Source organism: Podarcis liolepis (assembly GCF_965112155.1).
Source record: "Podarcis liolepis genome assembly, chromosome: 18".
NCBI classification, from domain to species: domain Eukaryota; kingdom Metazoa; phylum Chordata; class Lepidosauria; order Squamata; family Lacertidae; genus Podarcis; species Podarcis liolepis.
Genome location: NC_139572.1, coordinates 3,717,412 through 3,736,057, shown reverse-complemented (window position 1 = coordinate 3,736,057; position 18,646 = coordinate 3,717,412). Strand labels below are relative to the sequence as shown.

The 18,646-nt window shown below is 48.7% G+C and overlaps 1 protein-coding gene and 1 long non-coding RNA gene across 2 annotated transcripts in view; one reads left to right on the top strand and one right to left on the bottom strand.

Moving 5' to 3' along the window:
* Positions 1 to 18,646, top strand: part of LOC310697629 — a 305,101-nt gene that overhangs the window by 34,548 nt on the left and 251,907 nt on the right. The gene's annotated exons all lie outside the window — the stretch shown is intronic.
* POLRMT (RNA polymerase mitochondrial) overlaps positions 1 to 18,646 on the bottom strand; it is a 43,084-nt gene that overhangs the window by 4,121 nt on the left and 20,317 nt on the right. Inside the window, exons 14-20 of the mRNA XM_083483627.1 lie at positions 17,268 to 17,354; positions 14,963 to 15,076; positions 10,859 to 10,911; positions 8,666 to 8,764; positions 4,879 to 4,951; positions 4,632 to 4,723; positions 2,108 to 2,181 (exon numbers count right to left, since the gene is read on the bottom strand). Coding sequence (XP_083339753.1) covers positions 2,108 to 2,181; positions 4,632 to 4,723; positions 4,879 to 4,951; positions 8,666 to 8,764; positions 10,859 to 10,911; positions 14,963 to 15,076; positions 17,268 to 17,354 — 592 coding nt within the window. The remainder of the gene's footprint in view (positions 1 to 2,107; positions 2,182 to 4,631; positions 4,724 to 4,878; positions 4,952 to 8,665; positions 8,765 to 10,858; positions 10,912 to 14,962; positions 15,077 to 17,267; positions 17,355 to 18,646) is intronic.

The following is an 18,646-nucleotide window of genomic DNA, read 5'->3' as shown; positions in this document are numbered from 1 at the left end:
GCTGACCTTGAAAGCCCTAAATGGCCCAGTATCCCTGAAGGAGCGTCTCCACCCCCATCGTCCAACCTGGACACTGAGATATAGCGCCAAGGGCCCTCTGGCGGTTCCCTCATTGCGAGAAGTGAGGTTACAGGGTACCAGGCAGAGGGCCTTCTCGGTAGTGGCGCCCGCGCTGTGGAACGCCCTCCCATCAGATGTGAAGGAAATAAGCAGCTATCTTCTCTTTAGAAGACACCTGAAGGCAGCCCTGTTTAGGGACGTTTTTAATATTTAACGCTGTCTTGTTTTTAACACTTGATTGGAAGCCGCCCAGAGTGGCTGGGGAAACTCAGCCAGATGGGCGGGGTATAAATATATTATTATTATTATTATTATTATTATTATTATTATTATTATTATTATTGAGATTGGCACACGCAGCAGAATGCCAACTGCGTTTTTTTTACGCTAATCGGGCTTTGCCTGGATTCTCTCTTGTTACCAACAAACAGATGAGCCAAACAGAGAGTCGGGAGCCGAAATGAAGAGGCTTAAAAGATAAGATTATGAAGAGTTCAGCATGGCTGGGAAGTGAGGCGATGAAGGATGGGGGTGAAGAATTAGGCAACGCATGGGGCAGTGTTGACTGGGAGCGGCCGCTGAGACCACATAACACCGGTCTTGAAAGACCTGCATTGGCTCCCAGTACGTTTCTAAGCACAATTCAAAGTGTTGGTGCTGACCTTGAAAGCCCTAAATGGCCTCAGCCCAGTAGACCTGAAGGAGCGTCTCCACCTCCATCGTTCTACCTGGACATTGAGGTCCAGCTCCGAGGGCCTTCTGGCGGTTCCCTCCCTGCGAGAAGTGAGGTTACAGGGAACCAGGCAGAGGGCCTTCTCGGTGGTGGCGCCCGCCCTGTGGAACGCCCTCCCGTCAGATGTCAAAGAGAACAACAACTACCAGACTTTTAGAAGACATCTGAAGGCAGCCTTGTTTAGGGAAGCTTTTATCGTTTGATGTATTACTGTATTTTGATGTTTGGTTGGAGGCTGTCCAGAGTGGCTGGGGAAACCCAGCCAGATGGGTGGGGTATAAATAAATTATTATTATTATTATTATTATTATTATTATTATTATTATTATTATTTCCCTGGAAATGTTTTTCCCCTGCCCAATTGCTGCATCCGCAGAAATGGGATGCTTTTCAGATACCCGTATGCCCCAGGGCCCACGATTCACATCAGCCAGGAACCGGGTGCTACGAAAATGCTGCACTTGACATTTTTGCTCCCCCTGAAAACTCCTCTTCTTACAGCCACTTCAACACCAAACCTGCTTCTTGGGAGAAAAGCAATGACAAATCTAGACAGCATCTTAAAAAGTAGAGACATCACCTTGCCAACAAAGGTCCGTTTAGTTAAACTATGGTTTTCCCAGTAGTGATGTATGGAAGTGAGAGCTGGACCATCAAGAAGGCTGATGGCCGAAGAATGGATGCTTTTGAATTCTGGTGCTGGAGGAGACTCTGGAGAGTCCCATGGACTGCAAGAAGATCCAACCTCTCCATTCTGAAGGAAATCAGCCCTGAGTGCTCACTGGAAGGACAGATCCTGAAGCTGAGGCTCCAAGACTTTGGCCACCTCATGAGAAGAGAAGACTCCCTGGAAAAGACCCTGATGTTGGGAAAGATGGAGGGCACAAGGAGAAGGGGACGACAGAGGATGAGATGGTGGGACAGTGTTCTCGAAGCTACCAGCATGAGTCTGACCAAACTGCGGGAGGCAGTGGAAGACAGGAGTGCCTGGCGTGCTCTGGTCCAGGGGGTCACGAAGAGTCAGACACGACTAAATGACTAAATAACAACAACAACCAGGCGCCTCTCTTTATCTCAACCGGCAAGGAGTTCCAAAGGCTCTGCCACGCTAAATGACCGAGTTGTTTTAAAGTTAAGAAATTTCAGTGGTATTAGTATTTATAGGTATTTGTACGGTCTGGGTTCCTTCGGAGGCACGTCCAGGGAAGAAATCTAAGGAATATACGATGGGATTGGCCCTGGCGTAGATTGTCTGCTGACGGTAAGCACTCCCAGCCCCCCGGCCCCCAAAATAAAGATGCTATGTTCTCGTACCTTTTTTAGGGATGCTAGACAGAAGCTGAAACAGCCTCTGGTACTCATTCGCCTTCTTATCCTTCCACTCAACCCTGGAGAAGGAAAATATTATTTTCTGTAATAAAGGCGTCACCCAAATAATAATTAAACACCTTTGCAGGAAAAAACAACAACAACATGGAAATCTCCTTTGCTTTCCCCAGGAGCCATCCCTGACTTAAGGCTTATGAACACAATCCTACAAGACTCCAGGAGGCTGTCTCCAATAGTGTATGCACCCTGGGAACTACCTGCCACTGCAAATCAGGCAGGCGCTATCCGTATTTTCTTTTCGGCATCCTCTGGCCTCGTGGAGGCACAGGTCAATTCTGTGTCCAGGGCAGCTGTCTCCCAGCTCCATCTGGTACGCAGGATAAGACTCTCCCTGCCCACAGACTGTCTCGCCAGAGTGGTGCACGCTCTGGTTATCTCTTGCTTGGACTACTGCAATGCGCTCTCCGTGGGGCTGCCTTTGAAGGTGACCCGGAAACTATAACTAATCCAGAATGCAGCAGCTAGACTGGTGACTGAGAGCGGCCACTGAGACCACATAACCCCGGTCCTGAAAGACCTACATTGGCTCCCAGTACGTGTCCGAGCACAATTCAAAGTGTTGGTGCTGACCTTGAAAGCCCTCAATGGCCTTGGACCAGTATCCCTGAAGGAGCGTGTCCACCCCCATCATCCAGCCCCGACACTGAGGTCCAGCTCTGAGGGCCTTCTGGCAGTTCCCTCCCTGCGAGAAGCGAGGTTACAGGGAACCAGGCAGAGGGCCTTCTCGGTGGTGGCACCCGCACTGTGGAACGCCCTCCCATCAGATGTCAAAGAAATAAACAGCTACCTGACTTTTAGAAGACACCTGAAGGCAGCCCTGTTTAGGGAAGTTTTTAATGTTTGATGTTTTATCGTGTTTTTAATAGTCTGTTGGGGGCTGCACAGAGCGGCTGGGGAAACCCAGCCAGATGGGCGGGGTATACATAATAAATTACTATTATTATTATTACTGGAAATTATTCCAGCAGACGAAAATATTCCATTAAATGCAACCCGTAACACTACAAAACAAAACTGTAAGATGTACTGTAAGATGAACACCAAAAGTGGGGTATGTATGTATGTAATTATTATTATTATTATTATTATTATTATTATTATTATTATTAATTATTATTGTGCCTTTAAAGGGAAGATCATTATCCTAGCTTGCATTGGATCTGAAATACGTTTCTACAACTGAAAGCGCTAATTTTTTTGTGGGGAGGGGGGTTGGTTTGTTGCAACTGCATACAAAATAATTCCGCTGCTCTTATCTCTGTTTTATTTTATTTTTAACTCTCAAATGGCTGCAGCGGATCTTTCACAAAGCAGTTCAACAAACAGAACCCGATCCGATGTTTAAATAGAATATTGGATAATGCACACAGTGACTTGTGCTCTCGATCACACGCAGTCTGTAGTCCGCTGGCAGCAGGAGTACAATATGGGCATGTCTTTAAGTTAACATCTTATATTAAAAACCTGACAATACCAAACTATCGAAGGCTTTTCACCAAAGCCAGACTAAACGTCTTTCCTTCTGCAGTGTTGAGAGGAGTTCCCTACCAGGACAGACTTGGCTCGTGTGCTCAAGACATCGATTCCATAAAACGTATTTTGTTGCACTGTGCAAAATATGAGCAAGCCAGGGCTGAACTGATACTACCCTTGCTGGTACCTTTCCCAGGAAAATCAGAGGCTCGCTATGTCAGGTTCCTATTGGAAAGACCGGACAAACGCTAGAACATTAGCAGTGGCAAAGTTTTTATCGGTGGTCGCAAGAACCAATGATCCCTGTATTCTGAACGAAATGCTTGTTTGGCCTGGAGGTAGGCTGTCTGAACTGTGTACAGTGGTGCCCCGCAAGACAAATGCCTCGCAAGACGGAAAACCCGCTAGGCGAAAGGGTTTTCCGTTGTTGAGCTGCTTCGCAAGACGATTTTCCCTATGGGCTTGCTTTGCAAGACGAAAACGTCTTGCAAGTGTTCCAATTTTTTTCCGCTTCCCCCCTTTTTCTAAGCTGCTAAGCCGCTAATAGCCTTTTAGCCGCTAATCCGCTAAGCCTTTAATAGCCGCTAATCCGCTAAGCCTTTAATAGCCGCTAATAGCCTTTTAGCCGCTAATCCGCTAAGCCTTTAATAGCAGCTAATAGCCTTTTAGCCGCTAATCCGCTAAGCCTTTAATAACCGCTAATAGCCTTTTAGCCGCCAATCCGCTAAACCTTTAATAGCCGCTAAGCCTTTAATAGCCGCTAAACCGCTAATAGCGCTAATCCGCTAATAGGGTTGCTTCGCAAGACGAAAAAACCGTTAGATGAAGAGGCTCGCGGAACGGATTAATTTCGTCTTGCGAGGCACCACTGTATTGCTTTGTAACGATTTGTTGGGTCTCTGGACCGTAATAAAGGTTGACTGATTGAAATAGAATATTTGAAGAGGGGCGGGTGAAGAAAGCGGCACACACTTACGGGACGTGGGAACAATATTTCTGCAGCATGAACTCGGAGAGTTCCTCCAGGATGGGGTGCTTGTGGAGCTGCACAAATTGTTCGCGGCAGACCTGAAACGCAAGAGTGTGAAGACAGCTCAATTGACTAGTAAACTCTTGACCGAAGAACGGTACAGTGGTGCCCCGCAAGATGAATGCCTCGCAAGACGGAAAACTCGCTAGACGAAACGAGTTTTCCGTTTTGGAGGTGGGGGAGACCAGCTTACCCGATTCATGACGTCGACTGTGAGCGCGTGAGTCCAGTAGCAGTCGTGCACGGAAACAAAGGTCAGCCCCTCCCTAGGAGACAGAAAAAAGTCAAGATGCACAACGGCTGAGGTCAAGGCTTTCCTGTTCAGATATTGCCCACCCAGGTGCTGAGATAGACCAATGTGAAATATATACCGTATTTTTTGCTTTATAAGACTCACTTTTTCCCTCCTAAAAAGTAAGGGGAAATGTGTGCGCGTCTTATAGAGCGAATGCAGGCTGCGCAGCTATCCCAGAAGCCGGAACAGCAAGAGGGATTGCTGCTTTCGCTGCGCCGCGATCCCTCTTGCTGTTCTGGCTTCTGAGATTCAGAATATTTTTTCCCTTGTTTTCCTCCTCCAAAAACTAGGTGCGTCTTGTGGTCTGGTGCGTTTTATAGAGCGAAAAATACGGGTATGTTTTTGTATACTGTTTCCGGGTCACCTTCAAAGGTAGCCCCGTGGAGAGCGCATGGCAGTAGTCCAAGCGGGAGATAACCAGAGCGTGCGCCACTCTGGCAAATAAAGTCTCGGGGGGGCAGGGAGCCTTCCCCTGCCCGAGGGCCGCATTCACTTTGGGGCAAGTTCCAAGGGGCCACATAATACCGGTGGGGTGGGGCCAGAGGTCAAAATAGGCGGAGCAATGAATGTTAAGTCGTTAAGCTTGGGAAGGGAAAATCCGGCCGCCTCCAGGATTATTTACCGTATTTTTTGCTCTATAAGACTCACTTTTTCCCTCCTAAAAAGTAAGGGGAAATGTGTGTGCGTCTTATGGAGCGAATGCAGGCTGCGCAGCTATCCCAGAAGCCAGAACAGCAAGAGGGATCGCTGCTTTCACTGCGCAGCGATCCCTCTTGATGTTCTGGCTTCTGAGATTCAGAATATTTTTTTTCTTGTTTTCCTCCTCCAAAAACTAGGTGCGTCTTGTGGTCTGGTGCGTCTTATAGAGTGAAAAATACGGTAATTACAGTGGTACCTCGGGTTAAGTAATTAATTCGTTCTGGAGGTCCGTTCTTAACCCGAAACTGTTCTTAACCTGAAGCACCACTTTAGCTAATCGGGTCTCCTGCTGCCACCGCGCCGCCAGAGCACGATTTCTGTTCTCACCCTGAAGCAAAGTTCTTAACCCATGGTACTATTTCTGGGTTAGCGGAGTCTGTAACCTGAAGCGTCTGTAACCAGAGCTGCCACTGTATTTAAATATAAATAATTTTTTAAGAAAGACAGATAAAGAGGAAGAGGCAGTCAGGCAAGTGAAAACCCGTCTGCTCCCTGACCGTCTCCTGAGCCACAGTCTCCCAGAACCTGGACCTCCAGAATCTCTAGGTTTGGAGAGAGTCCGTGCCTGCAGAGATGCTGCCAACCAGTGCAGGCAGTGGTGGTCTAAATGGGTAAAAGGGTAAAGGGACCCCTGACCATTAGGTCCAGTCGTGGCCGACTCTGGGGTTGCGGCGCTCATCTCGCTTTATTGGCCGAGGGAGCCGGCATACAGCTTCTGGGTCATGTGGCCAGCAGGACTAAGCCGCTTCTGGCGAACCAGAAGAGCAGCGCACGGAAACACCGTCTACCTTCCCGCCGGAGCGGTACCTATTTATCTACTTGTGTTTTGACGTGCTTTCAAACTGCTAGGTTGGCAGGAGCAGGGACCGAGTAACGGGAGCTCACCCCGTCGCGGGGATTCGAACCGCTGACCTTTTTTGATCGGCAAGTCCTAGGCTCTGTGGTTTAACCCACAGCGCCACCCGCATCCCTTCGTCTAAGTGGCTTAACACTGCATAAGGCAGCTTCTGACGTCCCTCGATTGTGACCAGGGGCTGCAGTCAGCCTCGTAAAAGGAAAAACTGTTCTCCAAAATAAAAACGGATCAGGAGGAGAGTAAAGGAGGGCCGACCCCTCCCTGTGGTCAAGGGATCCCTTCTGATCTAAAATCCCCGGGCTGGGAGCACCACCCAGTGGCGTTAGAGCAAAGAGCAAGAAAAGGAGCGGCTCTGAGCTAGCTACTTCCCTAAAGGCCATGCCCAGTGTATGCCGACGTATGTACAGTGGTGCCTCGCAAGACGAAATTAATTCGTTCCGCAAGTTTTTTCTTCTTGCGAGTTTTTCGTCTTGCGAAGCACGGTTTCCCATAGGAATGCATGGGAAAATCAATCAATGCGTTCCTATGGAAACCGCCTTCAGACCAGGTCCGGGGACAGTCTGTCCCCCGACCTCTTCTGAAGGCTGGGGGGGGGGGACAAGGGCTTTTCTTCCCACCGCCAGCCTTCAGAAGGCTGTTCTGAAGGCTGGCGGTGGGAAGAAAAGCCCTTCTCCCCACCTCCCGCCCAGCAAGCTCCGGGGACAGGAGGGCTTTGCTGCCGACCGCCAGCATTTTAAGATCTCCCGGGACAGCAGAGAATCCTCCGCTGCCCCAGGAAGGCAGGCGGGGGGGGGGGGAGCAAAGACTTTTGCCCCCCGCCGGCCTTCAGAAGAGGTCCAGAACCTCTTCTGAAGGCCGGCGGTGGGCGAAAGTCTTTGCTCCCAACCGCCAGCATTTTAAAAGAGGTCCCCGGAGATTTCCCTATGGGCTTTCTTCTTGCGCAGCAAGCCCATAGGGAAATTCGTCTTGCGGAACGACTCAAAAACGGAAAACTCTTTCGTCTTGCGAGTTTTTCGTTTTGCGAGGCGGTTCGTCTTGCGAGGCACCACTGTATGGCTTTGCAAGTTGGATTATTTACAGCCCACGGGACGCCCCAATACGGCCACAAGCCCCTGGGCTGCATCAGGGCCAAGCGCCTTTCTCGTGCTTCGAATCCAGCAGCTCGGGTCCTGCCCTCCAAAGCAGCAGGAAACAAGGGACAGCTCCATCGGGAACAGAATGAGACACTCAACATCTGGGTTGTGAGTTCGAATCCTACGTTTGGCAAAAGATTCCTGTATCGCACGGGGTTGGGATAGATAACGCTTGGGTCCCTTCCAACCTTAATGCTGAAATCGCAAAATTACGGTAACTGGGAAGCTCAAGGAACCAAGAGGACAAGAACTTTTTTTAAAAAACGGGAAACTTTTATTTAGGAGACCATCGTAAGCAGATGAAAACATGAGCAGGATTTTAACCACACTTGCAACAAAAACTATGGACAGCTTCGATGGATAAAAAATGTGGATAACGGACTGATATAATAGTGACATTAGGACCCATAGAGGGGGGAAGTCTTGAGATTCAAAGTAATCTCTTGATTTCGATTTTTAATTGACTTGGTTATAACTTTATATTTTCTAAAATCAAATACCGTACTTTTTGCTCTAGAAGACTCACTTTTTCCCTCCTAAAAAGGAAGGGGAAATGTGTGGGCGTCTTATGGAGCGAATGCAGGCTGCGCAGCTATCCCAGAAGCCAGAACAGCAAGAGGGATTGCTGCTTTCACTGCGCAGAGATCCCTCTTGCTGTTCTGGCTTCTGAGATTCAGAATATTATTTTTCTTGTTTTCCTCCTCCAAAAACTAGGTGTGTCTTGTGGTCTGGTGCGTCTTATAGAGCAAAAAATACGGTAGAAATGACTAAATAAGTAATAAATTGGGAGGTGCCTGTAGCATGTTAAGCAAACTACGACAATGAATTCGTCAGAATAACTAACACAACTTTGGCGTTGCGGAAAGTTGCTGTCACTCTGTTGGCTGATTTCCCCGTTAACGCCGTTTGGGGAAAGGGAGCCCTGCGCCCCGTTTTTAGCCGCCTGGGGGAAGGGGCGCCCCAAAAGCGTCTCTGAACACAAAAAGGAACCCCTTACCTGTGACAGTGCAAAGCTGTTAGCATCATGTGTGTGGAGTCCAAGGAATGGATGAAGTTCGGAGGGAAAGCGTTCTTCTGTTTCACTGTGTCGGGCTTCCTGCGGGGAAGTCGAGGCAAGAGAGGATGTTTTAGGAAGAGGGCAGAGTCGCTATCGTGCTCAGTTCCCACTTGCGGACGCCCTGGGCGATTTCCGGCACTGCACGGTGGTCAGCTGTCTCCCAGCTCCATCTGGTACGCAGGATGAGACCCTCCCTGCCCACGGACTGTCTGGCCAGAGTGGTGCATGCTCTGGTTATCTCCCACTTGGACTACTGCCATGCGCTCTATGTGGGGCTACCTTTGAAGGTGACCCAGAAACTACAATTAATCCAGAATGTGGCAGCTAGACTGGTGACTGGGAGCGGCCGCCGAGACCATATAACACTGGTCCTGAAAGACCTACGTTGGCTCCCAGGATGTTTCCAAGCACAATTCAAAGTGTTGGTGCTGACCTTGAAAGCCCTAAACAGCCCAGTATACCTGAAAGAGCGTCTCCACCCCCATCGTTCTGCCTGGACACTGAGGTCCAGCTCCAAGGGCTTTTGGCAGTTCCTTCCCTGCGAGATGTGAGGTTACAGGGAACCAGGCAGAGGGCCTTCTCAGTGGTGGCACCCTCCCTTCAGATGTCAAGGAAATAAACAACTATCTGACGTTTAGAATGCAGCCCTGTTTAGAGAAGTTTTTGATGTTTTGTCGCTTTTAAATATTATTATTATTAATATTCTGGTGGGAGCCGCCCAGAGTGGCTGGGGAAACCCAGCCAGATGGGCGGGCTATAAATAATTCTAATTATAACAACATGCCTTTTGAGGGAGGATTTTTATCCCACCTGCGCTGGATCCAAAAAAGTTTCTACAACTGAAAGATGGGCAGAGTATAAATAAATAGTAACTATTATTATTATTATTATTATCAGTGCTCTTTTTTTCTTAAAAAATGTCTAGGGGTACTTCCATTTTCCTACCCATATTGAAATACTGCCCCTCTATGAGGCCAAACTTAGATTCGCCAAAAATTAGGGGGTATGCATACCCCTGCGTCGTCCCCCCATAAAAAAGGACGGATGATGATGGTGATTATTGTTATTATTCATGTGTGCATCCTAGCAAGCAATCTCTCTAGAAGTATTCTGCTCCCAGCTCCTGAGATTCCTGCACTGCAGAGGGGTTGGGCTGAATGACTTCTGGGTTCCCCTCCCGAGTCGAGGGACCCTCTTCCGAGATGTTACTTGCTCGGACACACGCATATCACATCCCGCAACACCGGGAGGAGCCATCCCGGAACGGGCATTCTCCGCTCGCTCTCACACCCATAAGGGGCGCTACTTGCACGAAGGCAGCACCCGAAGAAGGGAGAAAGCATGCGCTTTCCCCTTCAAAATTTCTGCTCTGGCCACCGGCAACATTTTAGCCCTGCTGTCAATCGGTTTGCACCTGTTTCATCAGATCAGCAAAGCTCTACGCAGAATTGGACAAATTAACAGGAAGGATCCGAAACCGGCGGGACCAGAAATTTACCGAAGACTGGAGTAAATTTACGAACTACCGTATTTTTTGCTCGATAAGACTCACCTTTTCCCTCCTAAAAAGTAAGGAGAAATGTGTGTGCGTCTTATGGAGCGAATGCAGGCTGCACAGCTATCCCAGAAGCCAGAACAGCAAGAGGGATTGCTGCTTTCACTGCGCAGAGATCCCTCTTGCTGTTCTGGCTTCCGAGATTCAGAATATTTCTTTTCTTGTTTTCCTCCTCCAAAAACTAGGTGCGTCTTGTGGTCTGGTGTGTCTTATAGAGCAACAAATACGGTATATGAAAAGTATTTGTGATGGTCAGACGACGTTTGTAGGTCTGCAAGAAGTTCTGTGAGGGGTATTGTGGGAAATATTGAAAAAATGTAAAAGGTGGGAGGATAAGTTAAGAGGGTAAAGACAATATAAAATTAAGTAATGCATAAAAAGAGGATAAGACGGAAGATCATCGGAGGTGCTGATGGAAGTCCAAAAAAAAAGTGTATTTGTAATATTTTGTGTGGTACGTTTTATAATGTGTATGTTAAAATTAATAAGAATATATAAAAATATCAGCAAAGTTCTTTTTGAGCCAGGCAGGTAAAAGTTGGAGCCCCTCTCCCAAACCACAATGATGAGATACTCACTGGGTGACGTCGTGTCGCGACTTGAGATGGACCGACTGAATGGTGCTGTTCACCTTGGGGAAAGGAGGGCGGGGAATGGAGAAATAAGTACAGGTTGACGCATCGGCTTCGCAAGGAGAGGAAGGAAACTAAGCAGCCTTCGGTCTCCTTACACATTTAGAGGGACAGCAGGGGTTCAGAGTGGTTCAAAACCCTGTGAAGGAAGGTTACCAGACGTCCCCATTTCCCAGAGACGGTCCCCAGATTTACAAATCAGTCAGCGGTTCAAATCCCCGCAATGACGGGGTGAGCTCCTGTTGCTCGGTCCCAGCTCCTGCCAACCTAGCACTTCGAAAGCACGTCAAAGTGCAAGTAGATAAATAGGTACCACTCCGGCGGGAAGGTAAACAGCGTTTCCGTGCGCTGCTCTGGTTCGCCAGAAGCGGCTTAGTCCTGCTGGCCACATGACCCGGAAGCTGTACGCCGGCTCCCTCAGCCAATAAAGCGAGATGAGCGCTGCAACCCCAGAGTCGGCCACGACTGGACCTAATGGTCAGGGGTCCCTTTACCTTTATATTTTACCCCTGACAAAAGTGAAAAGTGTCCCCGGATTCATTGAAAAAAAATCTGGTAACCTTACCGCAAAGTCCACTGGGCAAATCTGGGGCCGCCACTGTCTCTGCTAATCCAGAATGCGGCAGCCGGACTGGTGACGGGGAGCGGTTGCTGAGACCACATAACACCGGTCCTGAAAGACCTACATTGGCTCCCAGGACGTTTCCAGGCACAATTTGGGTGTTGGTGCTGACCTTGAAAGCCTTAAACGGCCCACTAGACCTAAAGGAGTGTCTCCACCCCCATCGTTCAGCCCAGACACTGAGGTCCAGCTCCGAGGGCCTTCTCGCGGTTCCCTCCCTGCGAGAAGTGAGGTTACAGGGAACCAGGGTACCAGGCAGAGGGCCTGTGGAATGCCCTCCTGTCAGATGTCAAGGAAATAAATCTGACATTTAGAAGACATCTGAAGGCAGCCCTGTTTAGGGAAGTTTTTAATGTTTGGTGTTTTATTCTGTTTTTAATATTCTGTTGGGAGCTGCCCAGAGTGGCTGGGGTGTCCTGGTCAGATGAACAGGGTGTAAGTAATAAATTATTATTATTATTATTATTATTATTATTAGACAGATGGGGGAGTATAAATATTATATTATACAGTGGTGCCTCGCAAGACGAGAATAATCCGTTCTGTGATTCTCTTCGTCTAGCGGTTTTTTCGTCTTGCGAAGCAAGCCCATTGACGGATTAGCGGATTAGCGCTATTAGCGGCTTATCTGCTGATTGGATCAGCTGATAAGCGGCTTAGCGGCTTAGAAAAGGGGGGGGGGAACCAGCAGGAACTCGCAAGACATTGTCGTCTTGCGAAGCAAGCCCATAGGAAATTCGTTTTGCGAAGCACCTCCAAAATGGAAAACTCTTTCGTCTAGCGAGTTTTCCGTCTTGCGAGACATTCGTCTTGCGGGGCACCACTATATTATATTATATTATATTATATTATATTATATTATATTATATTATATTATATTATATATATTATATTTTCCCTCAGGCTAGCCTACCCTGCAGGGACGTCATCCAGATAACATGTGTCGCAGAGATCCATGGCTCCCACAACCCTGAGGTCCGTCAGTCAGGGCTGCAACTAATGAATGAAGCTTTCTTGCTCATTATTACTGTATTATTATTTAAAATGAAAAGCTTCTGTGTCCGGTGTCATGTCCTACTCAAGAGTAGAACCACCGAAGCTGCTCAGACACGACACGCATTTCAACGAGGCGGCTTCTTAGAGGGCCTCTTAAAATTAGCAGCAGATATTTTATCCCTTGGAGGAGGGATGATTAAAACCACATTTATTTAGTTATACTTTTTCGGGGGGGGGAGAGGAAAAAGGGGGGTTCGGCGCGCTCTGCCTTCCCCAGGCAGACCCATCGGTGAGGGCGGCGATCGGCTGGTTATTCCTGGCAAATGTCACCTTGAATCTTCCATGCACACCCCCTTTCGGCTGACTCACACCCCTCTGCCTGCTGAGTCATGCTTTGCCACTGCAAAAAGCTGAGTCACTGCCCTGCCTGTCCTCAGGTGACTTTGATTCGCAGAGCAGCCCTTTTAAAATGTGGGGGTTTTTTCCCCCCACGTGTGTGTGTATGTTATCGGCTTGTTGTTTTTATTCGGATTATATGTTTTGGTGGTTTTATATACATATATACATATACATATATATATATACATATATACATATATACATATATATATATATATATACACACATACATATATACACACACACACACACACACACACATATAAAATAAATGAATTTTATTGGTATTTTCCACACAACAATAACACCACAAAAGGTATCAAAAAATAACAACACACAACACACAAAAATCAACATTCAAAAACTAAAAAAACCAACAAAAACAAAACAAAAAAACCCAACGAATCCATATCTTATAAGTTAATATTACAAACACTAAAACAACAACAAGACATTGACTTCCACCATTCCCACAGCACCTCCTTTATCTCTCATTGTGTCTTCCTGTTTTCTTTATCCTCTCTATCCTAACATCTCGATATAAATCCTTCTTTCATATCCTTTCACTTCACAAGGTTATTCCAGACTCAGTGGTTTTATATTCTGATTTTATTCTGCGCACTGCCCTGAGACCTCCGGGCGTAAGGCGGTGTATAAATCCAATAAATTTATAAATAATAATAATTCTTCTGCTTCTGCGCATGGGCAGGGCTCCATCGCCCCCAGCAGCATCTCTCTTCTGCTCCCCACTCTCCAATCGCACAATTCAAATCCTGCCACACAAGCTTTAACAACACACACAAACACACTTCCCTGTTCTGGGAGGGAGGACGTGTTTTAGTGCGTGTTCATTTGCATTTGTGAGAGAAAAACAGTGCGACGTGCTTGTGCGAGGCAGGCAGCGCTTGCCCATGTGTGTGTGAGAGAGGGCATGTGCTTGCGCATAGGAAAGAGGGTCTCTTTGGAAGTGGGAGCCAACTTGCCTTTTTCGCTCAAACACGCAAGTACACATGCTCACACGCAGACAAACAGGCACACACGCACTATTTGTGTGTGTCTCTTGTGTATGTGTCTATTTGCGTGTGAATGCACCCTCTCTGCCTCACACACAAAGGCACACACTCACTTATCTGTGTGCGAGAGCGCTCGTGCGTCCGTTTGGCAGGAAAAGCTCCCTCAAACACACCCAAGTACAGTGGTACCTCGGGTTAAGTACTTAATTCGTTCCGGAGGTCTGTTCTTAACCTGAAACTGTTCTTAACCTAAAGCACCACTTTAGCTAATGGGGCCTCCTGCTGCTGCCGCGCCGCCAGAGCACGATTTCTGTTCTCATCCTGAAGCAAAGTTCTTAACCTGAAGCACTATTTCTGGGTTAGCGGAGCCTGTAACCTGAAGAGTCTGTAACCTGAAGTGTATGTAGCCCGAGGTATACCACTGTAGACACAAACGCTCTCTAACACACAGCGAGAGAAACTGTTAGATTCTCAAAATGTTTAGGGGTATGCGTATCCCTGTGTCCCCCCCAGAAAAAAAGCACTGGGTAAAAAGGTAAGAAGGCAAAGGACCCCTGAACGGTTAAGTCCAGCCAACGGCGACTACAGGGTTGCGGCGCTCATCTCGCTTTCAAGCCGAGGGAGCCGGCGTTTGTCCGCAGACAGCTTTCTGGGTCATGTGGCAAGCGGGACTAAACCGCTTCTGGTGCAACAGGACACCGTGACGGAAACCAGAGCGCACGAAAATGCCGTTTAGCTTCCTGCCGCAGTGGTACCTATTTATCTACTTGCCCTGGCATGCTTTCGGACTGCTAGGTTGGCAAGAGCTGGGACCGAGCAACGGGAGCTCACCCCGTCACGGGGATTCAAACCGCTGACCTCCTGATCGGCAAGCCCAAGAGGCTCAGTGCTTTAGACCACAGCGCCACCCATGCCTTTGGAATAGGTGAGAGGCTCAGTTTGGAATAACAAGAGGCTCAGTGGTTTAGACCACAGCGCCACCCGCGTCCCGTGCGCCCGGCTGTTTACGGCTTGGCTTACCAGCGTGGTCTTCGAGCGATGGTAGGGCTGGACGATGGGTAGCCCCAGCGGAGTCATCCACTCTACCGTCCGGCCCGACTTGGCAATGCACCGGGCGCTTTCGGTCAGCCAGCCCTGCGGGGGGAGAAAGGCAGTGAGCAATGCGGTTCCCATGGGGTGGGCACCCCAGTTCCAGAAAGGTACAGGCAAGCTGGAAGGCCACTGGTTCCCGCCCGCCACAACCCTGCCTGGGAGCATCTCTGTGCTCTGTTTACCTCGCTGTCCATCCCCACATTTCCCCACCCTTCTCTTCCTCCTGAAACCTCCTTGCACCCATTGCTGTGTAGCCCTAAGGCAGGGGTCAGCAAGGCTAACCTCGCCTGGGCTGGTTCACTCCTGCGGAGATCCCTTTGTGGGCCAGGTTGTGCAAGCACATGATTTCCAGTGTTGGTGTCTGTGCAGAGAAGATTTCTAGTGCCTGTGTCTGCGCAGACACGATTTTCAGCGTCTGAGCCATAGCTGTCAACTTGTTGTTGTTGTTTAGTCGTTTAGTCATGTCCAGCTCTTCGTGACTCCCTGGACCAGAGCACGCCAGGCACTCCTGTCTTCCACTGCCTCCCGCAGTTTGGTCAAAAATATGCCTGTTGCCTTTGTCCATGGAGTTTTCTTGGCAGGGATACTGGAGTGGCTTGCCGGTTCCTGCTGCAGGTGGATCACGTTTGGTCAAAACTCTCCACTATGACCGGTCCATCTTGGGTGGCCCTGCATGGCATAGCTCATAGCTTCTCTGGGTTATTCAAGCCCCTTTGCCACGGCAAGGCAGTGATCCATGAAGGGGGCTGTCAAATTACAGATTTGAAAATAAGGGACCAGCAGCCTTGAAAATAAGGGATCAGCAGCCCAAATAAGGGAACTTGCTTAGCTTATACAGAAATCCGCCGCTCCCGGAGCCATGCTGCTTTTGCTGCCACTGACTGTGTTTTGCAGGGGTTTGGACTAGATGATCCTAAGGGTCTACAACTCCCACCAAAGAAAAGTGGCAGACAAAACTGATGAACGACACCGAGATGGCAAAGCTTACAGGCAGAATTAGAAACCAGGAAGAGGACCTCTTTCATAAAGAATGGGGAAAGTTTATCATTTAGTTGAAAAGCTATTGTAAAGAGTTACATACATTGGTAGGATTGACAGAAAACATGTAGTAAAAATTTGAACTACGGGTGGACGAATGATTTATAAACCCGGGAAATTTAAGGGACATCATCAATAAGGGACAGCAGCGGGACACGGTGCTGGGATAAGGGAGTTTCCCGCCAAATAAGGGACAGTTGACAGCTATGGTCTGAGCATGAACAGACGCAATTTTCAGCACCGCAGAAGGGAGTTCCCACACTGTGCCGCGCTGGTTTAGCGCAGTGCGCAGGGACTCACTGAGTGGGTGGCTCGGTTCGGGGGTGGCTTGTGGGCCGGTTAAATGACCCCCCATGGGCTGCTTGTGGCCCGTGGGCCTTAGGTGGCTGACCCCTGCCCTAAGACATACAGGATCCCCGCACATATGCGCAATCGACTCAACACATTGTGTACAGAAATAAATAATAATAATAATAATAATTTATTATTTATACCCCACCCATCTGGCTGGGTTTCCCCAGCCACTCTGGGCGGCTTCCAATAGACACTAAAGTACAATAACCTATTAAACATTGAAAGCTTCCCTAAACAGGTCTGCCTTTGGCTGTCTTCTAAATGTTTGGTAGTTATTTTTCTCTTTGACATCTGACGGGAGGGCGTTCCACAGGGCGGGCGCCACCACCGAGAAGGCCCTCTGCCTGGTTCCCTGTAACTTGGCTTCTCGCAGTGAGGGAACCGCCCGAAGGCCCTTGGTGCTGGACCTCAATGTCCGGGAAGAACGATGGGGGTGGAGAAGCTCCTTCAGATATACAGGACCCAAGGCCGTTTAGGGCTTTAAAGGTCAGCACCAACACTTTGAATTGTGCTCGGAAACGTACTGGGAGCCAGTGTAGGTCTTTCAAGACCGGTGTTATAGCTGCCGCATTCTGGATTAGTTGCAGTTTCCGGGTCACCTTCAAAGGCAGCCCCACGTAGAGTGCATTGCAGTAGTCCAAGCGGGAGATAACCAGAGCATGCACCACTCTGGCGAGACAGTCTGTGGACAGGTAGGGTCTCAGCCTGTGTACCAGATGGAGCTGATAAACAGCTGCCCTGGACTAATAATAATATTTCTACCCTGCCCATCTGGCTGGGTATCCCCAGCCACTCTGGGCGGCTCCCAAAAGAACATTAAACACACTCCCTGAACCGTTACCTGGATTTCTCGAGTTCCTGAGAACATCTCCTTGAGGCTGTTGAAGACCTGTTGCACGAGGTAATGAGATGCTTCCCAAACATATTCCTGGGCGGAGGGAACGCAAAATGGGTAAAGTTAAGAGGCAGAAATGGGGGAACCTCACAACGCTTTCTCCCCTCGCCCCTTTTGCAAGGACAGTGCGGACGCCCGGTTCACAAACTTCCTTCTCTGCACCGCACTTTTGGAACGAGAAAAAAAAATGCCTCTGATTTTTTAAATAGAAAGATTGGAGAACAGAAAGAATCAACTCCCAGCAGTGCTTGGTTTGTAATACAGAATGCAGGGGCTTTGTCACAAGTCCATGGGAACATGCAGAAAGCATGAAATGATGCAGCCGTGTGAGAACATTAACGGTAAAGGTAAAGGGACCCCTGACCATTAGGTCCAGTCGTGGCCGACTCTGGGGTTGCAGCGCACATCACGCTTTACTGGCCAAGGGAGCCGGCGTACAGCTTCTGGGTCATGTGGCCAGCAGGACTAAGCCGCTTCTGGTGAACCAGAGCAGCACACGGAAACGCTGTTTACCTTCCCGCCAGAGCGGTACCTATTTATCTACTTGCACTTTGACGTGCTTTCGAACTGCTAGGTTGGCAGGAGCAGGGACCAAGCAACGGGAGCTAACCCTGTTGCGGGGATTTGAACCGCCAACCTTCTGATCAGCAAACCCTAGGCTCTGTGGTTTAACCCACAGCGCCACCTGCGTCCTTTGTAAGAACATTAATCAATCCCAAAATATAAATGTTGATATAATACAAGGTGTGACCGGGACGTTCGGTGCGTGGTCACAGAAATCGGACAATGAGAAATATCAGAACATACAATCGGTGTCGGAGACCCACAAAATGCAAAATGTACAAATTTGTGCACAATTGCAACTCGAAAAACAGTGTACATGAGTGGTTTAAGCATTTCCGTGAAGGGCGGCAAACCGTCGAAGATGACCCTCTGTCTGGCAGACCGGCAGCGAGCAGAACGGCAGCAAATGTTGACAGAGTTATTGATGCGTGATCGGCGTTTGTCCATCCAAATGATGGCGGAAGAATTGCATATTCTGTGCAAAATCGTTCCTGAGGTTACTAAGTTGTCCCACCCTCCATATTCTCCCGATCTGGCGTCACCGGATTTCTTCCTTATTCCAAAACTGAAATGGAACAGATTTTTCCAACATTTCACACGCCCAAGCCGCTGCGACGAGGGAACTGGAAGCAGTACGGAAAGAGGACTTCTCTAGGAGTTTCCAATAGTTCTACGAACGTTGTCAACGGTGCGTTGTATCAGAGGGGGCCTACTTTGAAGGACAGTAAGGCATGCACAGGGATGTGGGTGGAGCCTAGGAC